This window comes from Phyllopteryx taeniolatus, chromosome 9 (genome assembly GCF_024500385.1).
Source record: "Phyllopteryx taeniolatus isolate TA_2022b chromosome 9, UOR_Ptae_1.2, whole genome shotgun sequence".
Lineage (NCBI taxonomy): Eukaryota > Metazoa > Chordata > Actinopteri > Syngnathiformes > Syngnathidae > Phyllopteryx > Phyllopteryx taeniolatus.
This window is the reverse complement of record NC_084510.1, coordinates 30,643,582-30,662,165: the sequence shown is the minus strand read 5'-3', so window position 1 is coordinate 30,662,165 and position 18,584 is coordinate 30,643,582. Positions and strand designations below refer to the sequence as shown.

At 43.9% G+C, this 18,584-nt stretch overlaps 2 protein-coding genes across 3 annotated transcripts in view; one reads left to right on the top strand and one right to left on the bottom strand.

Moving 5' to 3' along the window:
• The window catches only part of cenpp (centromere protein P), a 69,056-nt gene that overhangs the window by 32,374 nt on the left and 18,098 nt on the right, over window positions 1–18,584 (top strand). The window lies entirely within an intron of this gene.
• Window positions 2,818–14,905, bottom strand: aspn (asporin (LRR class 1)). Of its 2 annotated transcripts, none has more exons than XM_061785863.1 (8): window positions 14,762–14,905; window positions 10,602–10,834; window positions 10,032–10,144; window positions 8,725–8,938; window positions 7,121–7,231; window positions 6,939–7,032; window positions 6,174–6,312; window positions 2,818–5,231 (listed from the first exon to the last, which is right to left on the bottom strand). In XM_061785863.1, the coding sequence occupies exons 2-8, from the start codon at window positions 10,798–10,800 to the stop codon at window positions 5,034–5,036; spliced, it is 1,068 nt and encodes a 355-aa protein (XP_061641847.1). In that variant the 5' UTR covers window positions 10,801–10,834; window positions 14,762–14,905; the 3' UTR covers window positions 2,818–5,033. The 2 variants fall into 2 exon arrangements, with proteins under 2 accessions (XP_061641847.1, XP_061641846.1); XM_061785862.1 differs by lacking the exon at window positions 14,762–14,905 and adding an exon at window positions 14,528–14,675.

Genomic DNA, 18,584 nt, shown 5'->3' with positions numbered 1-18,584 from the left:
CACCTTTCTACCCCGATTATGTGTCGGTTCGCTTCCCGAATCGGGGGCGGTTCGAGTCCGGTCGGGCGGCGTAAATGGAGGAATGGTTGGATGCTCCCGACAGGTCGTATGACCGTCAGATGAATTTGCGGTGTGCGTTACGGCTGGACTTGGAACGTACGAGTTTCGTACCCAATTTAATTATTTGGTTGTTAGCGTTAGCATTCCGAGCACACACACGATGAAAATGCCAGCCGCTCCTTGATTCGTTTTGACAGTCGTCAACAGAAAAGTCGGGTTGAAACGTTACAGTCTTAGCATTACAGTTGCAGTTCCAGAAATCCGGAATTTTACGATTTCAGAAAATCGTCAGAAACATCATCATCTCCTCGATTTGTTTGACAATCGACCAGAGTTTGAAACGCGCCTACAGGACTTGAGTGGAACAGCAACAATCTGAAAAGTCGGGTTTGAACCTCACAGTCTTAACATACCGTTAGCTTTGTGTTCATGTTGCCGGGAATTCACCTGGAATTTAAGATGAAAGTTTCTCAAACCGTCGGAAACCTCGATTTCTTTTGACAGTCGGTAACTGTTTGAAACTCACGCTACTGAGGCCTACGGGACTCGAGTGGAACAGCAACTACCTGAAAAGTCGGCTCAGAACATTCCAGCAAACCGTCGTTAGCATTGCTTTTATTTTGTGAGTGAGTTACCCGTACAATAAATCGTACGGCCTTATGAATCGCTTCAGGTAAACAAAGGTCTGATGATAGCTTAGTTATCTACGTTTGTATATGATTAGACGTATGCTAGCGTTATTTTTGCTAATGTTTCCCCGAGTCTAGCCATCATTTAAAATCCTGTTTTACGCAGTTGTTTCATGCTGGAAAACGCCAGCATCCTCCAACTGTATGACTTGTTTCCCTGTTTGGTTTTGTTTGCCAGCCAATGATGTCATGTAAACTGCTCATCGTATGTGTAGTCGATCAGAACTTCATCAGCAATTGATGATCTTGTTTCTTGCTGTCTATCCCAAAGACGACATAACCAGTCAACAATTGGCTGCTCTTCTCTTGGTCTGCATAAAGTTCAATACAAAATAATGCAAACATATTTATATATTTTTTTTGTTGCTTCTAAAAAGTCTAATAATCGAAATAGCCAAACATCCAAGTTTTATGTGACAACAAACAGCAACCTTGAACCTCAGAGACCAGAACTTTTAGTATGTACTGACATCTGCTGGTGGAGTGAGAAACAAGGGAAATATTTATTTCCATCTGTTTACGGCCTTTTATTTGATTTTGGGAAATGATCCATATGATCTAATATATAATTCGCCAGATATTGGTAGTCAGCCTTAGATCATTTTGAAAAAAGATTTACATCCAAAAGAGAGGTCGTTGGAGATAGATAAATAGAAGATGGAGAGACAGAAGAATTTGTGTTATCTGTTTAAATACAAAACAACAAACAAATACCACTGATGTCTTATATTGCAAATTTGTGTTTGCGATGTGTTTATAATGTTCCACTTTGTTCATTCCAGATTCAGTGTTTAAGCAAAATGGAAGTTTGTTGTCATATGATACTTTAACGCTACAGTTCTGCAGAGAAGGGAAACATGCACATTTTTCATGAAATATTGAGTTTGGCACGCGACGTTGTCCCAATTTCGAATTTTGGGCCCACCGTGAATTTGAGTTTGACACCCCTGAGCTAAACGTTGCCAACAATGACATTGTCAGTCAAGTTTTTACGAGTTCATGGTGACCAGCAGAGGGAGGCATGACTTCAGGATTTAGCATTACTTTTTTTTGTATTAACCTGCAAAGCCTTTATTTTTGGTTTGGAACTATATGAAATGATGCTAGCACTATATTATTAGGTGAAAGCCGAGTTTAAAGCAAAATAAAAGAAATGCTGCTAAGATCCCACACTTGAATTCATCCAAGGGCTTTTTTTTTTTTTTTTTTTTTTTCCCAATCAGTGCCGCAGTTTTGGTTAGCAACAGAGCTCAAATGGGCCTGTACGCGTGTGTCAACAATAGTGCCTTACTTCTTACTCGAGGCAGCTATTTGAGGGAGGTGTTTTTTTTTTTTTTTTTTTTTTTACAGCATCTATCTGTTTGTCCATCCTTTTATCGATACCAGGGTTTCACAAACATTTCCGGCTTGAAATGCAATTAAAAATATGGTTCCTAGATATTTTTCTTGATGGAGGGAAAAGCGTTTATCTACAGTATCTCTCCATCCATCAATTTATCTAAGTTTTCTAAAGTAAATATACAAGTTTACTTATGCGAGTATAATTCGTTTTTTTTTTTTTTTTTTTTTAAAGGGAGTCATTTATCTATCTATGGTATTCATCCGTTCATCCGTGCATCTATTTATCTTTACCAGGGTTTCCCAAACAAACTTTTGGGGCTCTCAACGCGCAATTATCATGATTTTTTTTTTAGCGTTTATTTGGGAAAGGCCTTCATCTATAGTATCTGTCCATCGACATATCCATAGCAGGGTTTCCTAAACTTTTTTCAGCTCAAAACCCAAATTAAAATTAGGGAGGGTTCCTAACCTTTTTTCTGCACACGGAGTGGAAGGGAGACTATTTGAGGCAGGTTGTTTCTCTACAACATCTGATCCATCCATTCATCTGAATGTCTAGACGAGGGTCTCCCATACTTTTTTTTTATCGGCTCAAACCCCAAATATTGTTCCTAAGTGAGGGAGAAGGGAAATATGGTCTCCTGTCTATTGGCAACGCAGCGTTTTGAAAAGCGGTTCCTCGATGTTAGTGTGTGCTCAGAGCTCCATTGACAACATTGAACAAGTCTGGGGAGGTGTTCCAGGTTTATTTGAAAACATACTCAATAAATATAGCACCATTGGAGGAGAGGACACTGGAGGGAAAAACAATGCTTTTTATTACCATACATGCCTGCAATCAACGACACTAGCCGCATGTGAGTTCAACCTGGAGACATTTTGGACAATTTGTTCATCCACAGCCCTGCTGAGGACACTTTCGTTTTTTGTTTTTACGAGAAGGACAGTGTCTGTTAAAGTACTCCATGTGTATAAAACATTTCAAGACAAAAAATAAAAAGATCTGATCTTTGGAGTCACATATTATTGCACTGAATGTGGCCAATATCCTCCAGTGAGTACAGACCTTTGCTGGAAGGAACGCTCGTTCGAAATGGAAGATTTCAACTTCACAATGCCCCCAAATGACATTTAAAAAAAAAAAAAAAAAAAAAAACTTCATTCAAAAAAAAAAAGGTTAAAAGACGGAAAATTCCGTTTGTCGTCTCGACGAAGGTTACATATTTGTAATCATACAATCTTATCACTAGTATAAAGCAATCCGTCAAGTTTTTTTTTTTTTTTTTTTTGCTAGTTTTGGTTGCTAACCCCACAAAACGGATCTTTATAGCGGCTCCTCGGTTTACGTCGGTACTGATGTTGTGACGTTTTGAGGTTACGAACAGAAAGCAATGAACTGACCCCCTCGACCGAATTTAGCCATTCCGTTTTTCAGTTATCGTCACTGCCGTGTTTATGTCGAGCAGTGGTTGTCTTTCGAATTTGCGCCAAACTAGACCTAGGATGGTACCGATATACAATGGTTCCAGATTATGAACAGCGCACACAAACTAGTTTCTTCAGTGGCACACTCACTTTCCGCCATACTTACTAGATTTCATTTGATTGTTTTATATTTATAGACTAAAAGTGTTTTTCATTCAAATATTTTCTGTAATTACTACTGCATTAGCGTAGTAGTACATGAAACTAAACTGAGAACCCCCTGCACTGATAAACCACGGTCAAATTTCCGACAAGCATTACCCTTTCATTTTTTGGAATTATCGTCATTACCGTAATTTTAACGTCTCTGAGAGTCGTAGTGGTCTTGCAGCTTCTCCCTTCGGGGGACTGCACACACATTGCAACAGCCAACAAAAAGGAAAACCAAGATATAAACCACAGAAGAAGACCATAACGGTGCTGCAAAAAAAAATTTGATTTCTTCACCTAAAAAAAACAAAAAAAGGACGAGGGCAGAAGTGTGGATTAGCTTTTTCCGAGGCTGCAGTTGGGAAATTAATTAAAGATGAAGATGAACATGTCGGCTGAGAATGCAGGAAAAAAAAAAAAAAAGTCGCCGTGACGGGCGGAAAACGTGTCAAATCTTTTGTCACCACCCAAAACGGCATGGTAATCCACCACTTTTTGCGGGGGATAGGGAACGGAGCCTTCCGTGAAAAAGTAAAGAAGAAAAAAAAAAGAAGCAACAAAATGTACACCAAAAATGTTTCCGATTGCCTATGTCAATAGCCACAATCTTTGATCCAAAACAATTCAACTCTCCTTTCTCCTTACATTAACCTTCAAAGAAATGGCTTCCAGATTGGATTTTGAGAAAATGCACCGTAAGCGCTCGCGTGCGTGACATTAGGCGACGACTCTCCGTAACTTCCACTAACGGTCTACGTACAGCTCCTCCCTGACATGCAAAGACAAAAACTTGTCAGTCAAGGCGCACTATACTTCCTTGACACCGATTCCTATTCCAACAGGGCTTCAGGGGCATCTTGCGCTTCTTAGGGTGTTTCAGAACGAGCGCAAAAAACAAAAACACGGATAGCTGAATTTAGCTGAGTGAACCACGAATATGCGGGGGATTCCTGTACTCCAGGGCAAGTTTTTTTTTTTCTTCTTTTTTTATTTGTGGGGTTTGCATGCATGAAACTTTTTTGCTTGGCTGTTTCGAATTTCTAATGTGGAAAAACTACATGCGGTTTCTTTCGGAATGCTTTTGGTGCTTGTATGTGTGATTTGATGATCTTTTTTTTTTTTTTTTTTTAGCAATATTGTGATAATAGTGATAATTACTGCTTATAATTTTGCTCACGTTTTATCGTGATGTGAAATTTTTCACATTGGTGTCATCTCTGATTATGAGACTTTTATTGAAGTTGCGATCATTTCCGGTTCTCCCCTGTTTGACGGACGGTCCCTAGCTGTCCGGCCGACGCGTGGCCGTCACTTCCGGAAGTTTCCGAGCTGAATGCCCCGTCGTCCGCCCACGCATCTGAAGGTGGCGGGGTGGACGTCCCAGTACTTGACGGGGTTGGCGAACAGGCTGATGCCGCTGTACAAGTTCTTTTTCTCGCCGAATCTGATGGGGCAGAAGTCGTTGACGCCCACGCTGGTGATTTTGTTGGCGTGGAGGAAAATCACCTGGACAGACAGACGAAGAGATTTTGGAAAAAGGTTTGCGATCACTCAAGCGTCTGAGGCGGAAATTCATCCCGGAGCGGGGAAAAAAGATGACTGCAGTTTTCGCAGCTTACAAACTGGAAACTTCGACATCCTTTTTGGCGCAAACTGCCGCAATAATATTTGTTCTTACAAGGGAGACTTTTACAGTTTCTTGTCTTTTCAAGGGTGTCTTGGCTCAGCCCGAGAGACTTTTAAGACGACATAGGAGTTGGTCGTTGAGAAGAAGAAGGGCTTCTAAAGGACGCCAACAAAACCAAAAAAATCAGGACACCTTCTGAGTGCTAAGTTGTGATTGGCATTCCACCAAATTTGTGCGAATTGTGTTCGTACATCACTTCTGGATGTCGTGACAAAAGTGATGTATTCAGCGTAGCCTTTTTATGCAACATTTTCAGAAAATGAAATAAAGTAAATTTGATATACAATGTGTTAGCAATTCTCATAATACATACAAAAAAAACCAAAATACGGAAAATTACACTTTTTAAATAAATAAAGGGCCTGTAAGTAAATAAGTCATTAAACAAATAAAAACATCGTTGAAATGAAAATAAATCCTTTAAATCAATCAAAATTTGAAAAATGAGAAATTAGCCACTGCGGCTTGCTCCGTTAAGATAATTAAAAACGCCACCAGTGTGCAAAGGAAGTTTAGTACCAGAGATTCAGTCCACATCTCTTTGTCATTTGAAATAAGCGTCATTTATTTCGATAATTGCACGCGTAATGATGCCAACGTGACAGTGACAATTGCTTTCAACACAAAGCAACAAGGCCGGCGAGGCGAACGTGTTCAACTTCACACACTGCTTGTGTGTTACACGCGTAAGACTCCACCAATCCCCGCCCCACACGCACACGCCATCTGCCACCCGCATCGGTGTGCGGGCGATCGGTTACCTGGAGGTAGCGCAAGGAGCTGAGTCCGACCGGGACCTTCTTCAGATTGTTGTTGTCCAGGTGGATCTCGCGGATGTTGGGGATCTTGGCCAGACTGCCGTTCTCCACGAAGCGGATTTGGTTGAAGCTCAGGCTCAGTCTGCCGACGTTACCCCCCAAAAAAACCCATCATTGAATAAATACAAATATATTTCAATTCATAAACATTCCCATTAAATTATTTCAATTTGTATTTATTTATTACATATTGCCATTAATGAATTTCAAAATCTCCAAGTTCATTTTCTATTAAAAAATATAGTGTAATAATTTGAATAGGTCATGAAATGATTGCATTTGAATATATGAGTAAATATAATAATATCATTCGATATTGTTTAGTATATCAAAGAGACAATACATTTCACAATTGAATTGTTGCATTTTAATCATCTATTTATTCAAATCTCATTTTGGCAGAAATAAAAAAAAAAAATCCACAACAATTGTGTTATTGTGGCAAAGTGGAGTGAGTGGTTTCTTGATTTTCTTTTCATTTTACAGCAAAAAAAAAATAATTATTCTTATTATTTATTTTTTTTGAAACTTTGCCTGTACGGTTAATAAAGGTTTTCTGATGCCAACAGTCTGGATTGCACTCTTTCTATTGACATGACTCCCTTTGGGGAAATGTATTTTACTTGGAAGTCAATCGCGCTGGATAATGTTTGTCTTTGTCTTTTTGTATTGATTGTCACTAATTCTTTTGGAGAAAGAAAAGTTCACCTCTGGAGATTTTTATATCTGATGAAGTCTTCCACTTCCACCTTAAAGATCTTGTTGTACTCCAGGTTGAGCTCTGTGATGGAGGAGGGCAAGTCTGAAAGAAAATCCCAACGGTTAAGATATCCCAGCAGTTGATCGCTTGGAATGAGCGGCGGCGGCGGCGGCGACGAGCGAGGCGGCACCTTTGGGCACGGCCGTCAGCCTGCTCTCGGACATTCCCACGTAGAGCGTGGCCAGGCCGTTGAAGGCGCCCAGCTCGATGCCGCCGTTGGCCAGAGGGTTGGCGCCCAGCTCTGTTTCAAGGCGCAAAGTCAGAAGTCAGTCAATAGAACCTGAACGTGTCTTTGAGACGTCCTCATTTCACCCCCACAAAGTCCCAACTTTTCCATTAAACTTCCTAATTATTGAATGAGGTCGATGATGTCGCTGATTTGGTATTAGTAGTAGGTCATGCTGTTGCAAATGCGTACTAGTCAAGCTCCCACACCTTTTTGGAATAAACGAACTGCAAGCGGCAAAATACGTAAGCTTGCTGAGCGGGTGGACGTTTTAGGATTCTGATGGCTTCTGCACGGCGCATTATAGCATCCTAGTGGGTTGCCAGGTTTGTGCGCACTACGCAGAAATATTACAAAGCGCATCTGCTTTTGATGCTTTAAAACAGGCCTGTTCAAATACCATTGATCACTTGATGCTTCTGCTTAGTCTTTTCGTTCCTTTTCAATTTATCGTGTCAATTGAAAAAAAAAAAAAAAAAAAAAACGCTTGGAAACGCTCTCCAGTGAATTATGATCTGAGGCATTTTTTCACTTCTTCCCTGTGCCAAAGTTCTCGTATGACTGGCACGGACAATGACTATGTGGACTAAGAGGACCCGGAATTTGTATTTGTTTTGCTTTCTGCGTTATACCAAAGACTTCTTTTCCTGTGTTGCTTCACTGTTTGAAAGGTATCGACACAGAACGGGGAAAAAAAGAAAATTCCCACCTACAGAGAACGCCTGTAGCCCTTTAAGACTGCCCGTCAAAGCCTGGTTTTTTTCCGGCTATGTTGCTGCTCTGTGTGAAAGGTACCGATAGGGAATGGGGGGGACAAAGCTGACCCAATATATCTATTTTTGTAACCATCAGAGATCGCCTGTAGCGCCGCTAAGACAACCGAAATGAATTCACACTGGAGACTTGAATGAAGCCGGTGCTCCTCCGCTCAGGTTTTATTACCGCGTCCGTGAGCTGCACTTTGATACTGGATCCAGTTGTAACTGTGAGTGGGTGAACGCACAACAGTGATTGGGTATCACGTCGCGGGGGAGGGCTTTTCATCTGCCTGGGTAGTCAAACACGGCATCAGTGCCAAGTGAATTGCAAAACTGAAAAAAACAACCACGTCACTAAGCCGTATTGTCCCGTGCGGAGTGTGGCCGAACGGTACACGGTTTTATGCACCCCTTGTTCCTGGCCCCTTTCACGCCTCCTGTCAAGCAATGTCCGTGTTCTGTGTGAAAGGACAGACACGGAATCCGTGGTGTGGAACGGAGACATTGAGTCGGCAATTTTTCCATTTTCTACTGTAGTATCAGTGCCACAATGCCATGCCTGTGTGTCTGAGAGCTCCGCAAAGAGTTTCTAAGGTTTCTCACTTCTCCTGCCCTGTCGTGTTGTTTTGGAAGCTATCGTCACAGTCGGGCTTGTATTTTATCCGCCACACCAGATGCTGGCTCTGACAACATGTATTAATCGATTGCGGGATACCGTAGCAATGTGGTTGGTTGATAATGGGTCCATACCGAGCACGTGCAGCTTCCTGAGGCCTTTGAAGGCATCCCTCTGGATCTTGTTGATCTTGTTTTCGTGGAAGCGCAGCTCGATGATATTGGGCGGCAGATTGGCCGGGATCTCCGTCAGCAGGTTGTAGGAAAGGTAGAGCAGGCGCAGGTGGTTCATGTTCTTGAAGGCCCGCGGGTGGATCTTTGAGATCCGGTTGTTGATCAGGAACAGTCCCTGGTGTGGGAGAAAACACATCCCGTCGACGAATTGAGAAGAAATCTCTGACTTATGGTTGACCTTTGACAACTGATGCTGGAGTCTCCGTTCAATCTCCAATTGTTTCCCACCTACAGGGCAACACCTGGCGGTGATACTAGCTCAGCAGATGACAAATTGAGGTAGTATCACCCGTCACCCCTTTCACGCTGCCCTTCAAAGCAACAGACAAGGAATGGAGTGCGCAAAGTTGACCCCAAGTTTGAACACCTATGCCTCGCTTCCCTCCGTATTTGTGGCAGTTGAAACCGGTCAGATTTTGCGCCCACATCCAACTCAAACACGAAGAAGGGAAACGCTACTTGTGCCTTGTTTTCCTACGCCGGATAATGAGTGGAACTCCTAATTACTTGAGTCGCTCCATAAACAGAACACGCGCGTGCACTGATACCATCGCCGTGACTCAAAGCTGAAATATTACCAGGTGTTTTCCCACACGAGATGTGAGTCATTTAAGATTTCCTTCCGAAAGATCCTTCAGATGGCCTTGTGTTTTGCCAGGATTTTTTTCTTTTATTCTCATTTTTTTTGCCCGCAATTCTCAAACGGCTTTCCATTTGAGAATTGATTGGCTAGCCTTGATAAGCAGCTTAAGGTCCATGTACTCGTACGCTATATGCTTCCTCACAAGTGGAACAATGTTGGCATAGCCTAGTAGTTCAAGCACTAGATGTTAACTCGTACAATTTTTTTCATGTCATTAGTAGTACAAGTAGCAGGCAGTTGTCAAGTATTCTATTGCTTTATTAATAACGTAGTTTTCCTACCGGTATGCCGAAGTTGTTCCACTAGTGTGGACAAAGAGTGTACTATGTACTAGTATACCTTAAGACGGATAACAAGAATACTGAGTACATTTTCAGTTTAAAAAGAAAAATGCTTCTGGTAAGACTCAGTCGTTCTACCGGCGTGCTGATATGTCTCAGTCGTGAGGACACAGAGCATACTACTACACGGGAATGACAACGCTCAGATGGCTTTCGATACGTGTCTGCCGTTCACCGACACGCCTTAAAAAAACGCAGCCCGCTTTGTTGCGCGTTGTTCTCACGTAAAGCTTGTCCAGGCCTTTGAAGTCGTCTTCCTTGATCTCGGTGATGTCGTTGTTCTGGAGGTCGATCATCGAGCTGTCGCCGGGAATCTTGGCCGGCACGTTGATCAGGCCTGTCGGCGCAATCACATCAAGCGGTTTGGTCGGGTTCAACGCGTGTCGTTTATTTGGTACGAGGTCTTTGGTGTAGGGAGTGAAACGAAAGGGGGGACGTCTCGTAATTTCCCGTAAGTGTTCAGGTTTTATAAAGTGTAAGTACTGTACGTACTGTTGTATTTATGCGTTGGATGTGTGCCTTTAAGAGGCGTGGCCGAGGGCGAGTGATGTCAGGAGTGGGAATCGGTTATTCGGCGTGTGAGCAGCTAGCCGCGAGTTGTGGCATACAGCGGTTCGTTTTTGGATTTGTGTGTTTTGACATTTTCTCATTTTCGTTCAGTTTCTCTGCGGCTCTCCTTGCCCGCATGCGAGCCGCAGAGCTCGTTAGCTTCATTGCTCCCCCCCAAGTTCGAGGTAGAACTTGGAAGTCAAGTGCATTTGTCATCTTCAGTGACGTTATGTGATCATCCTCACCTTGATCGGAGCACTGCACCACTCTGGGTGAGCAGTGGCAGCCCACGGGACAGCTGGCGTAGTGATCGTCAAAGTTGTTGTAGTCGTCGGAATCGGCCATCATGACGTCGTAGTTTCTCATCACGTCCATGACGTTAACGCGTTGGTAGTATTTGCTGCTGCCCAACGTCAGCAGAGAGAGCAGGAGGACCACCCTCATGGTGCGGCCGGACCACCGATTTGGGTTAGCTTAGCTTAACCGGATGGAAACAACATGACAAATGAGTCATTTTGCTTGTGGTAGAAAAAATGCAGCGAAAAAGTTCTTCCTGTGTTTATTCATTCATCCATTCATCTTCCGTGCCGCTTGTCCTCACATGGGTCGCGGGCGTGCTGCAGCCTATCCCAGCTAAGTTCGGGCAAAAGCCCGGGTGCACCCTGAACTGGTCGCCAGCCAGTCGCAGGGCACATAGAAACAAACAACCATTCGCATTCAGTTTTCGATTCACCTACCATGCATGTTTTTGGGGGGGATGTGGGAGGAAAGCGGAGTACCGGGAGAAAACCCACGCCGGCCACGAGGAGAACATGCAAACTCCACACAGGCGAGGCCGGGATTTGAACCCCGGTCCTCACGACTGGTCGCCTTTCTGTGTTTATTTAACCTGAAATTTCAGCAACATTTTTTTGTCTCCACCATGCACTCAAAAACGCATTCAATTCACTTCAAAGGAAGTTTATACACGTCTTACCTCGGCAACAACCCCGATACAAGCGACGTAATCCTTAAGTCGGCCGTTCAAATGTTTTCACAATGCCACAAATGCAACACGGCATTAGCTATACATCGTCCTTGAACGTGCCAATCGGAGGTCGTTCAAATGCTACAGAATCCTTAAATTGGCCCTTGAAAGGTCAATGCCACAATCATGCAAATTCAACACGACGCAAGCTACTCAATTCTTCGATTTGACGTCATCATTCATGTTTGTCCAGTAACTGCTATGTCAATTTGAAAATAGGTCCTGTTTTGAGTACGGGGCTGGAAATTAAAATGGTTTTGTTTTTTTATCCGATTCATGAATTAATCAAACATGTAATTGACAGATTAGTTGATTATTGAAATCATTGTTAGTTGCGGCCCCAGTCTGAACATAATACAAGCTACGAACCTGAACGTTGACGATTAAATGGAAGACTCTTAACGAGTTTTTGGATCTTGACTTCATGACTTTGTCAAGTCGTGTGGTTCATGTCAAAGTCAGAGGTTTTAGCCGAGAAAGTCCCAAGTCCTTAAATTGCCGCCTTTTTTTAATTGAACCATTATTCATCCAGTTAAGGCAATTAAGAACAGATTCTCATTTGCAATGGTGACCTGGCAGCTGACAACAGAGCTGAGATGAGAGCAAATGCAAATACATAGACAACAAACTGTACAGTGTGTTATCGTAATAATATAGTTACATAATACATCACTTCATAGCGCATAGCTCCATAGTGTTGGCGCAAAGAATTCAACTCACCTCATTCATCCCAGTAAAAGCTTATTGAAGGACACTGTACATCGCTGCACGTTTTTTTTAGCCCGCTATGAACCTTTTATTCGCCGGTCGTTTGGGGCAGGAAATTGAAAAGAAGGTTGTCCAAAAGTAGTGCGGACATTGGGAACGAAGAGGTTACTAAAACCGCTGCGACGGAGAGAGTGCGGGTGGTGGTATGCGTGGTGAGCAGGCAGCCAAGAAACAAACAATAAAAACCGGGTCAGACCAGTCCGCTGCCTCTGTTGCCTTGTTGTAGTCAGAGTGCACGCTGCAGATTGCACTCGGATAAACAAATACAGAATCTCTCCCCACCCCCCACCCCCCAACACTTTTGTTAACTTTGGCGGAGGACTGTTATTTGGTTTCTGACGACTGATTAGCAGCTTTCGCCGTCGATGCGATGTTTAGTTTGAATATTCCGCTTCCAAGTTCTACATGAAAAGCAAAACGGGGATGCTTTGCAGTCGAGACCGCATCAGGGCAAGCAAACGTGGTTGTCATTGTTTCCATGCTTGGAAATGAGCGGTCCCAGCCAAGGCAAACGTTTTGCCATGCTCCTACCTGTTCGCCACGGGGGGTTATTACGCTACTCCCCTCTATTGAACGCTCACGCCGCCCGCCGAGCGGATGATCTTTTCTGCCGTCTGCTAATATTGATGGATTCTCCGCTCGGCTCCTGAGTGTTGGGTCCGGCCACCCCTCGTCATCCTGCTGGGACTGCACATATACTGTTCTGTAGGGTCCATGCAAGACCCTCAGAACGTAGAAATGTAGGGAAAATTCCAAGGAAAATCTGCTCCAAAAAGGAGAACAAGACTTCAGAATCTGACCAAAAACAGACCCCAGTCCTTTGTCTTCTCCTTCACGTCTTTATGTATACTGTATACTCTTTCATGGGCTCCAAAAAGGACAAATCAACAAAAACCTACTGCCACCACATTCTTTCCAACGCTTGGGAAAAGTTTTTTAAAAAAATCCAAGGGAAATTTGGTCCAAAAGAAGAAACAGAGTCCAGAAAGAATCCAATCGAAACACTCACCAGTTTTGTATGTTGTTGTTTTGTTTTTTTTCCCCTTAGATTTTTTCTTATGTCTGGTGTATACTCTTATCACTTGGCCATCAAAAAAGGACCAATCAATAAATAGCTTACTTACCACTACCTAGACGGAACTCTTGGAACTTGAACAGCTCAGAAAATGTCAAGAAAGATCTGCTTCTAGAACGTGATCAAAACAGCCCCCAGTCCGTATTTTTCGAGTTTTGATTGTGTTTTGCTTGGATTTTTCTTGTGTGTGGTTTGTACTCCATCACTAGGCAATCAAAAAAGGACCAATCAATAAAAAAAAAAACACTAACCACCAAAAAGAACCAATAAATCCAGAACCCTTGGAAATTGAACAGCTGAGAAATTAACAGAAAATTCCAAGTAAAATAGCCAATAAGAGTACACAGACTTACAAACAAAAGTCCAGAATGTGATAAAAAAACAGTACGCAGTCCAACTTTTTGAGTGTTTATTACGTTATCCTTGGAACTTTTTTTTTTTTTTAGGTTTACTTTAATTTTCCCGAAAGAGTCCGTTTGGAATAAATGGGTAAAAACAACAACAAACAAACAACTCAGAAATTGATGAAAAATTCAAAGTATAGTCTGGTCCAGATCGAAAGTCCAGAATCTGATTTTTTTTTTTTTTTTTTTTTTTAAAAAGAGCCCCCAGTCCTCATTTGGAATGTTTATTGTGGTTTTCTTACTCATCAATGGTGTACGTTTTCTGAGTTTTATGAAATCCAGCGGACAGAACAGTTGAGGTTCCTTGGGGGACCAAGGACAGGTCGAGGACCACGCTTTGAGAAACTCCGCTTCAGAAAAATGAGCAGAGACGAGCCCGGTTGCCCTATTTGAATTCCATCGGGATTTCATTTTGTGCACTCGTCGTATTCTCTCGAGATTTCTTTTCACAGCCGAGAGACGAAATCCACTAAAACTTTGAGTGTGTGTAAACTGGTCGGGCTGGTGACATGGTTAAACACCTCAACCCTGAGGAGGTCTCCAGCCTTAAGAGCCACTCTGGTCTGCGTGGATCTGCTCTGACTTGGAACACTTTACACCACCACCCAATTACTGTCATTGCGAATGATTTGCGTGTTACGGCTACAAAATGAGCTCCGAACCAATGCAGGCGCCACTCTTTGTTTGCTATTTACAGTCGAGGAGCTAAGATCTTTGATTGCATCTACAAACCGCAAACTCTGCGCTATTGTTCTACATTGAGTTAGTCCGGCTCCAAAACCTTCTGTCGAATCAATCAGTTTTCAGGCTACAGAAAGAACGTGCGTGTCCTTCATTGAGCGGCAATTTAGGACAAACCACAAATGTCCTGAAAAGGCATGCTGGTAGTTGTCCTACCTTATCCGTCAGAAGCTTTTTTTTTTTTTGCCCTCGTTTAAAGCCCAGGCAGCGAGCACGGCAGCAGAAGCAGACTTGCAGCTACACACGACTGAGGGATGCAACCGAAGTCAGCGCACAGAACAGCATCCCCCCCCCCTTGTCTCAGCAGCAAGAAGGAGGGGGGGGGGGGGGGGGGAAGAAAAAGAAACCCTGGGAGAACACCCCCACTGCTGCGAGCTGCGGTGTCCTCACCTCGACACCAGAGCGTTTCTGTCATCACAGCGTCTGCCAATGCGAGCTGACCTTTTGAAGCCTTGCCAGGCTAGTTAGCGCAATAAACTCCGAGGGCTGCCGGTGGCGCTCCCGCTTCCACCGCGACAAAAAGATCCCGTGGTCGGCATTCCTGCAATCCTTCAAACACACGAAGAAATTATTTGTTTTGTTTTGGTTTTGGTCGTTCAAACGCACACACACACACAAACTGCCTCATATCGATGTCCATATTTACAAGTGATCTAAACGGCAACCTGAACATGAAACTGTATATCCACGTGAACGTGAACAGCAGCCAGATTAGTCGGCAGCCTTGTATGTAGCGAAAAAACTAAACAAAAACACCAATATATTGTTTTTGTGTGAGCAGCTGAGAATAAAATGAACTTCAGCAACTCTAATTATCAATATACAGTATATGCTGGATGCAGCAAATCATCTTTACTCTTCAGCTGCGCGTGGCTCCAGCGCGCTACACATGTCGACATTTGAGGATTTCAAGTGGGTAGAAAAGCCAAGCGGCTTGTCTTCCTCGGGGCCTCACGTGCGACTCTTTTCCTTTTTCCATCCCCCTGATTCCGTGCCTCTCTTTTCTGCTGAGGCCAGCTGGAACGCGCCCCCCGCCCCCACCCCTCCGAGGCACGGCCCCGAGGCATCGCTAGACGGAGCAAATATGCCCTGGTTTGCCACTGGCGAGAAGAAGCCAAAAGAGAAGAAGAAGAAGAAGCTCTGCTTTCTTCTCGCCGCGACGGGCACTCCTATTTTCCGAGGCTTCTGAGATCATCCCGGCTTGCGATCCGCTTACCGATGTCCACGAAACTTCCACTTTTGCTAGAAATGTGCAAATACATGGCAGTGTGCAACACTGGTTGACTTCCAAGTTGTTCTCATTTGAAAAACATGTTTGCCCTCCGATGTTGTTGCACATATAAACAATGTCTGATGGCGTGCTGCTTGTCTTTCGCTGCGTGATGTGTTTTCTAGTTTCCCACTTGTTGCGTTTTGCATTATTCCCTCGGGCAGGGAAATAATGTCCTGTTTTGGAATAAAGGGATGGAAATGAATTTGAATTGAAACAAATCGGATTCATCAATTAATCGAAAAGAAATAATCGACTGGTTAATCGATTAATAAAGTAATTGTTAACTGCAGCCCTCCGGTAAATGGATGAGCGCCTCATATTGTTACAAATTGCAACAAATTAATGGATAAGTAGTTTTGAAATCAGAAGCGAGTTCAAAACTGTTTTCATTTTTTCATTTTCAATGTTATTAAAGATTAAGACAAGTTCCAATGTTGTTGTTTTGGCAAGAAACAGGAAGTCGACGCACATTGTTCGGTTTCCGGGACCGCATTGAATGATGTGACGGGCCGGACCTGGCCCCCGGGCCTTGAGTTTGGCCCCCGAGCGTCACTTTGACGTAGATAACGTATTGGTTCACGCGGCTGCCTTTGGTGCGGCCGGCGTGACCTCACTTCGCACTCAACGCGACCCTCTTCTGTCCGAGGTGTGTCGTATACCTGAACAGGATGCGGGCAATAGAAAACGGAGCATCTGGAATGTTCCTTGAGAGGATTGTGAAGCAGAACACAAAATGCTGGCAAACCCCGTCAACGTAATCGCTTTGACAGACTTCTCGTGAGGGGAGCGGTGGCGCTTTCTCAGCACAGCTGAGAAACAACATTAAAACACGGGAGGAGCATAACAGGGCGATTGTTTGTGTTGTTTTGTCTTCTTCAGGCTAGTCAAAAAAGCAAACAACTATTTTCACTCGTTATCGCAGTTATGATCGGAACCTGATTGTTTACATACAGTACAACAATTTGGAGATGCCCGATGCGATAAGCTGCACTGGTGTACGCCCGTGCATTTCCAATTTGAAGTTGCGATTTATGGCAGATTGTCACGTAACGAGCACAAAAGCCGCTCCGCCCGTGATGATAACGATGACGATGACGATGATGATGATGTGTTGCAACTTCAGGCTCCGCTCACGGCAGTTTGGTACCTCAGGAGACTTTGCCTCACACCACATTCCAAGGTTAAAGGATGCAATTTTCCCAAACACGAGCTAATGAGAGCCTGATGCGACGCTGGCAATTTCTTTCTCCTCTCGCATCTCCTCGCTTGAACGGCGACAAGAGCAACGCTTCATCCGATGGCGTTCCCTTTGCTCTTTTTATTGGAAGAAAGGAAAACGTTCCCACATGTTACAGCGTCTTTGCCACTTGCGCGATGTGCGTACACGACAAGCCCGCCATTGTGACATATACTGTACGTCCACGCTGTACGTTGCTTTTGTGACACCTCATACTATAAAGCGACAAACAAAGAAACTACATATACGACTAAGAAACGGGCCTTAGTGGGCGTTTGCCAATCACTCCGTGAACTGCGTGATCTTTTCTCACCATCGCGACACACTTTCTACCACATACCGTGACACATATTCGCTTGATAGCGTGCGTGCATATACATACTCTGTTGGAGTGTCAGGTGCCTCAACCGGTCCGACTTCCAAAGCGTTGGCGTTTCTCTCCCTCTGAGATTCACCGCCTAATCTTTATCTTCTACTCTCCCGCTGTGTTGATCTCAAATCCAAAGCGGTGCAACGCCGCCATCTGCAGGGATCTGTCAGTCGTGAGCTTGGCAAGACTCTCTTCCACACCAACTCTTAAAGAAATGTACTTGACGTTTGGATTCGTCGGTGTCAGTAAACGCTTGGATTCTAAGTGACGAATAACCGGTCAACGTCCACGGCATTGAATCAGTTAAATGGAAGTTTTGCTACAAAATTAAGACGGTGCAGTTCCGAAAATTAGCCAAGTTGATTTGATGCCGTAGTAGTCATTTTGTGTAGCTTATATTTGGTAAATTGTTTGTTTTTGAATTGCGCTGGGGCAATCCCTAGAATAAGAGAGGATAATCTAAATGTTCTGAACTCCTGTTTCAGCGTCAGTTCTGTTACGATCAGAGTAATGTTGACATAAAGGGACCGCGGGCCGTACTTTGCTCACCCCCCCCGATCACCAGGGAAAAAGCGAGGTAGCGCGCCTCCCGTCCCGGTTTCCCTGGCAACTGACAAGCTTTGCGTCCTGGCAAAGTTCGTCATCGCTTCCTCACGCCGCACAAGTCAGCGAGCCCAGACGGAGCATTTTTTTGGACGGACTTGGAAAGTATGAGCGCCTGCGAGAGACACGCCGACTCCGAGCGGGATGGCGGGGCCTCTTCTCCCGCTCCGTCGGGAAGTCATTTCTCCCGCTGAACGCTGCTGCGGCAAACCAGGAGAATGATAAGAATGAATGTTGTCATGCAGCACCGAGGCCAAGAAGGCCTGATGACTGTCAAACTGCACGTTGCTGTTCTAATAAATCACATGTGAGGAGTAGGCTTTACACACTCACGGTTTTTGGGGCCCATCAGCGTGTTTAAAAAAACAAACGATAACCGATCACAAGATTGTATTCAAAGTACGTGAACGTACCTCAAGCAAGCCTTAAGCCAACGTCCTCTCCTGTCCTGAGCACCGCGGACCACCAACACACGTTTTCCCCCATTTTGTCCTTGTAATACCGTCGGCTCGGTCCGCTCTTGTTCTCGTCGCCATGGTAACGAGTCTATCCGGTCGCATTTGAGTTGACAAGATAAAAGCCCAATGATGGTAAGAAACGGGATGCGGTGGTATCGGATTACAATATTTTTTTTTGCAGTAGTCTGTAGTCAGTAGTGCAATCGTGAAAAAGCAAATTTGTCTTGTCGTTTGATCAATAACTCAGATATTTCCAATACTCAGTCAAAAGA

Coding starts and splice junctions, on each gene's coding strand:
- aspn (XM_061785863.1), bottom strand. CDS start 10,800: ATGAGGGTGGTCCTCCTGCTCTCTCTGCTGACGTTGGGCAGCAGCAAA. Junction 7,033..7,120: donor GCTGACGGCCGTGCCCAAAG/GTGCCGCCTCGC, acceptor ATTTTCTTTCAG/ACTTGCCCTCCTCCATCACA. Junction 5,232..6,173: donor GCTCCTTGCGCTACCTCCAG/GTAACCGATCGC, acceptor CTGTCTGTCCAG/GTGATTTTCCTCCACGCCAA.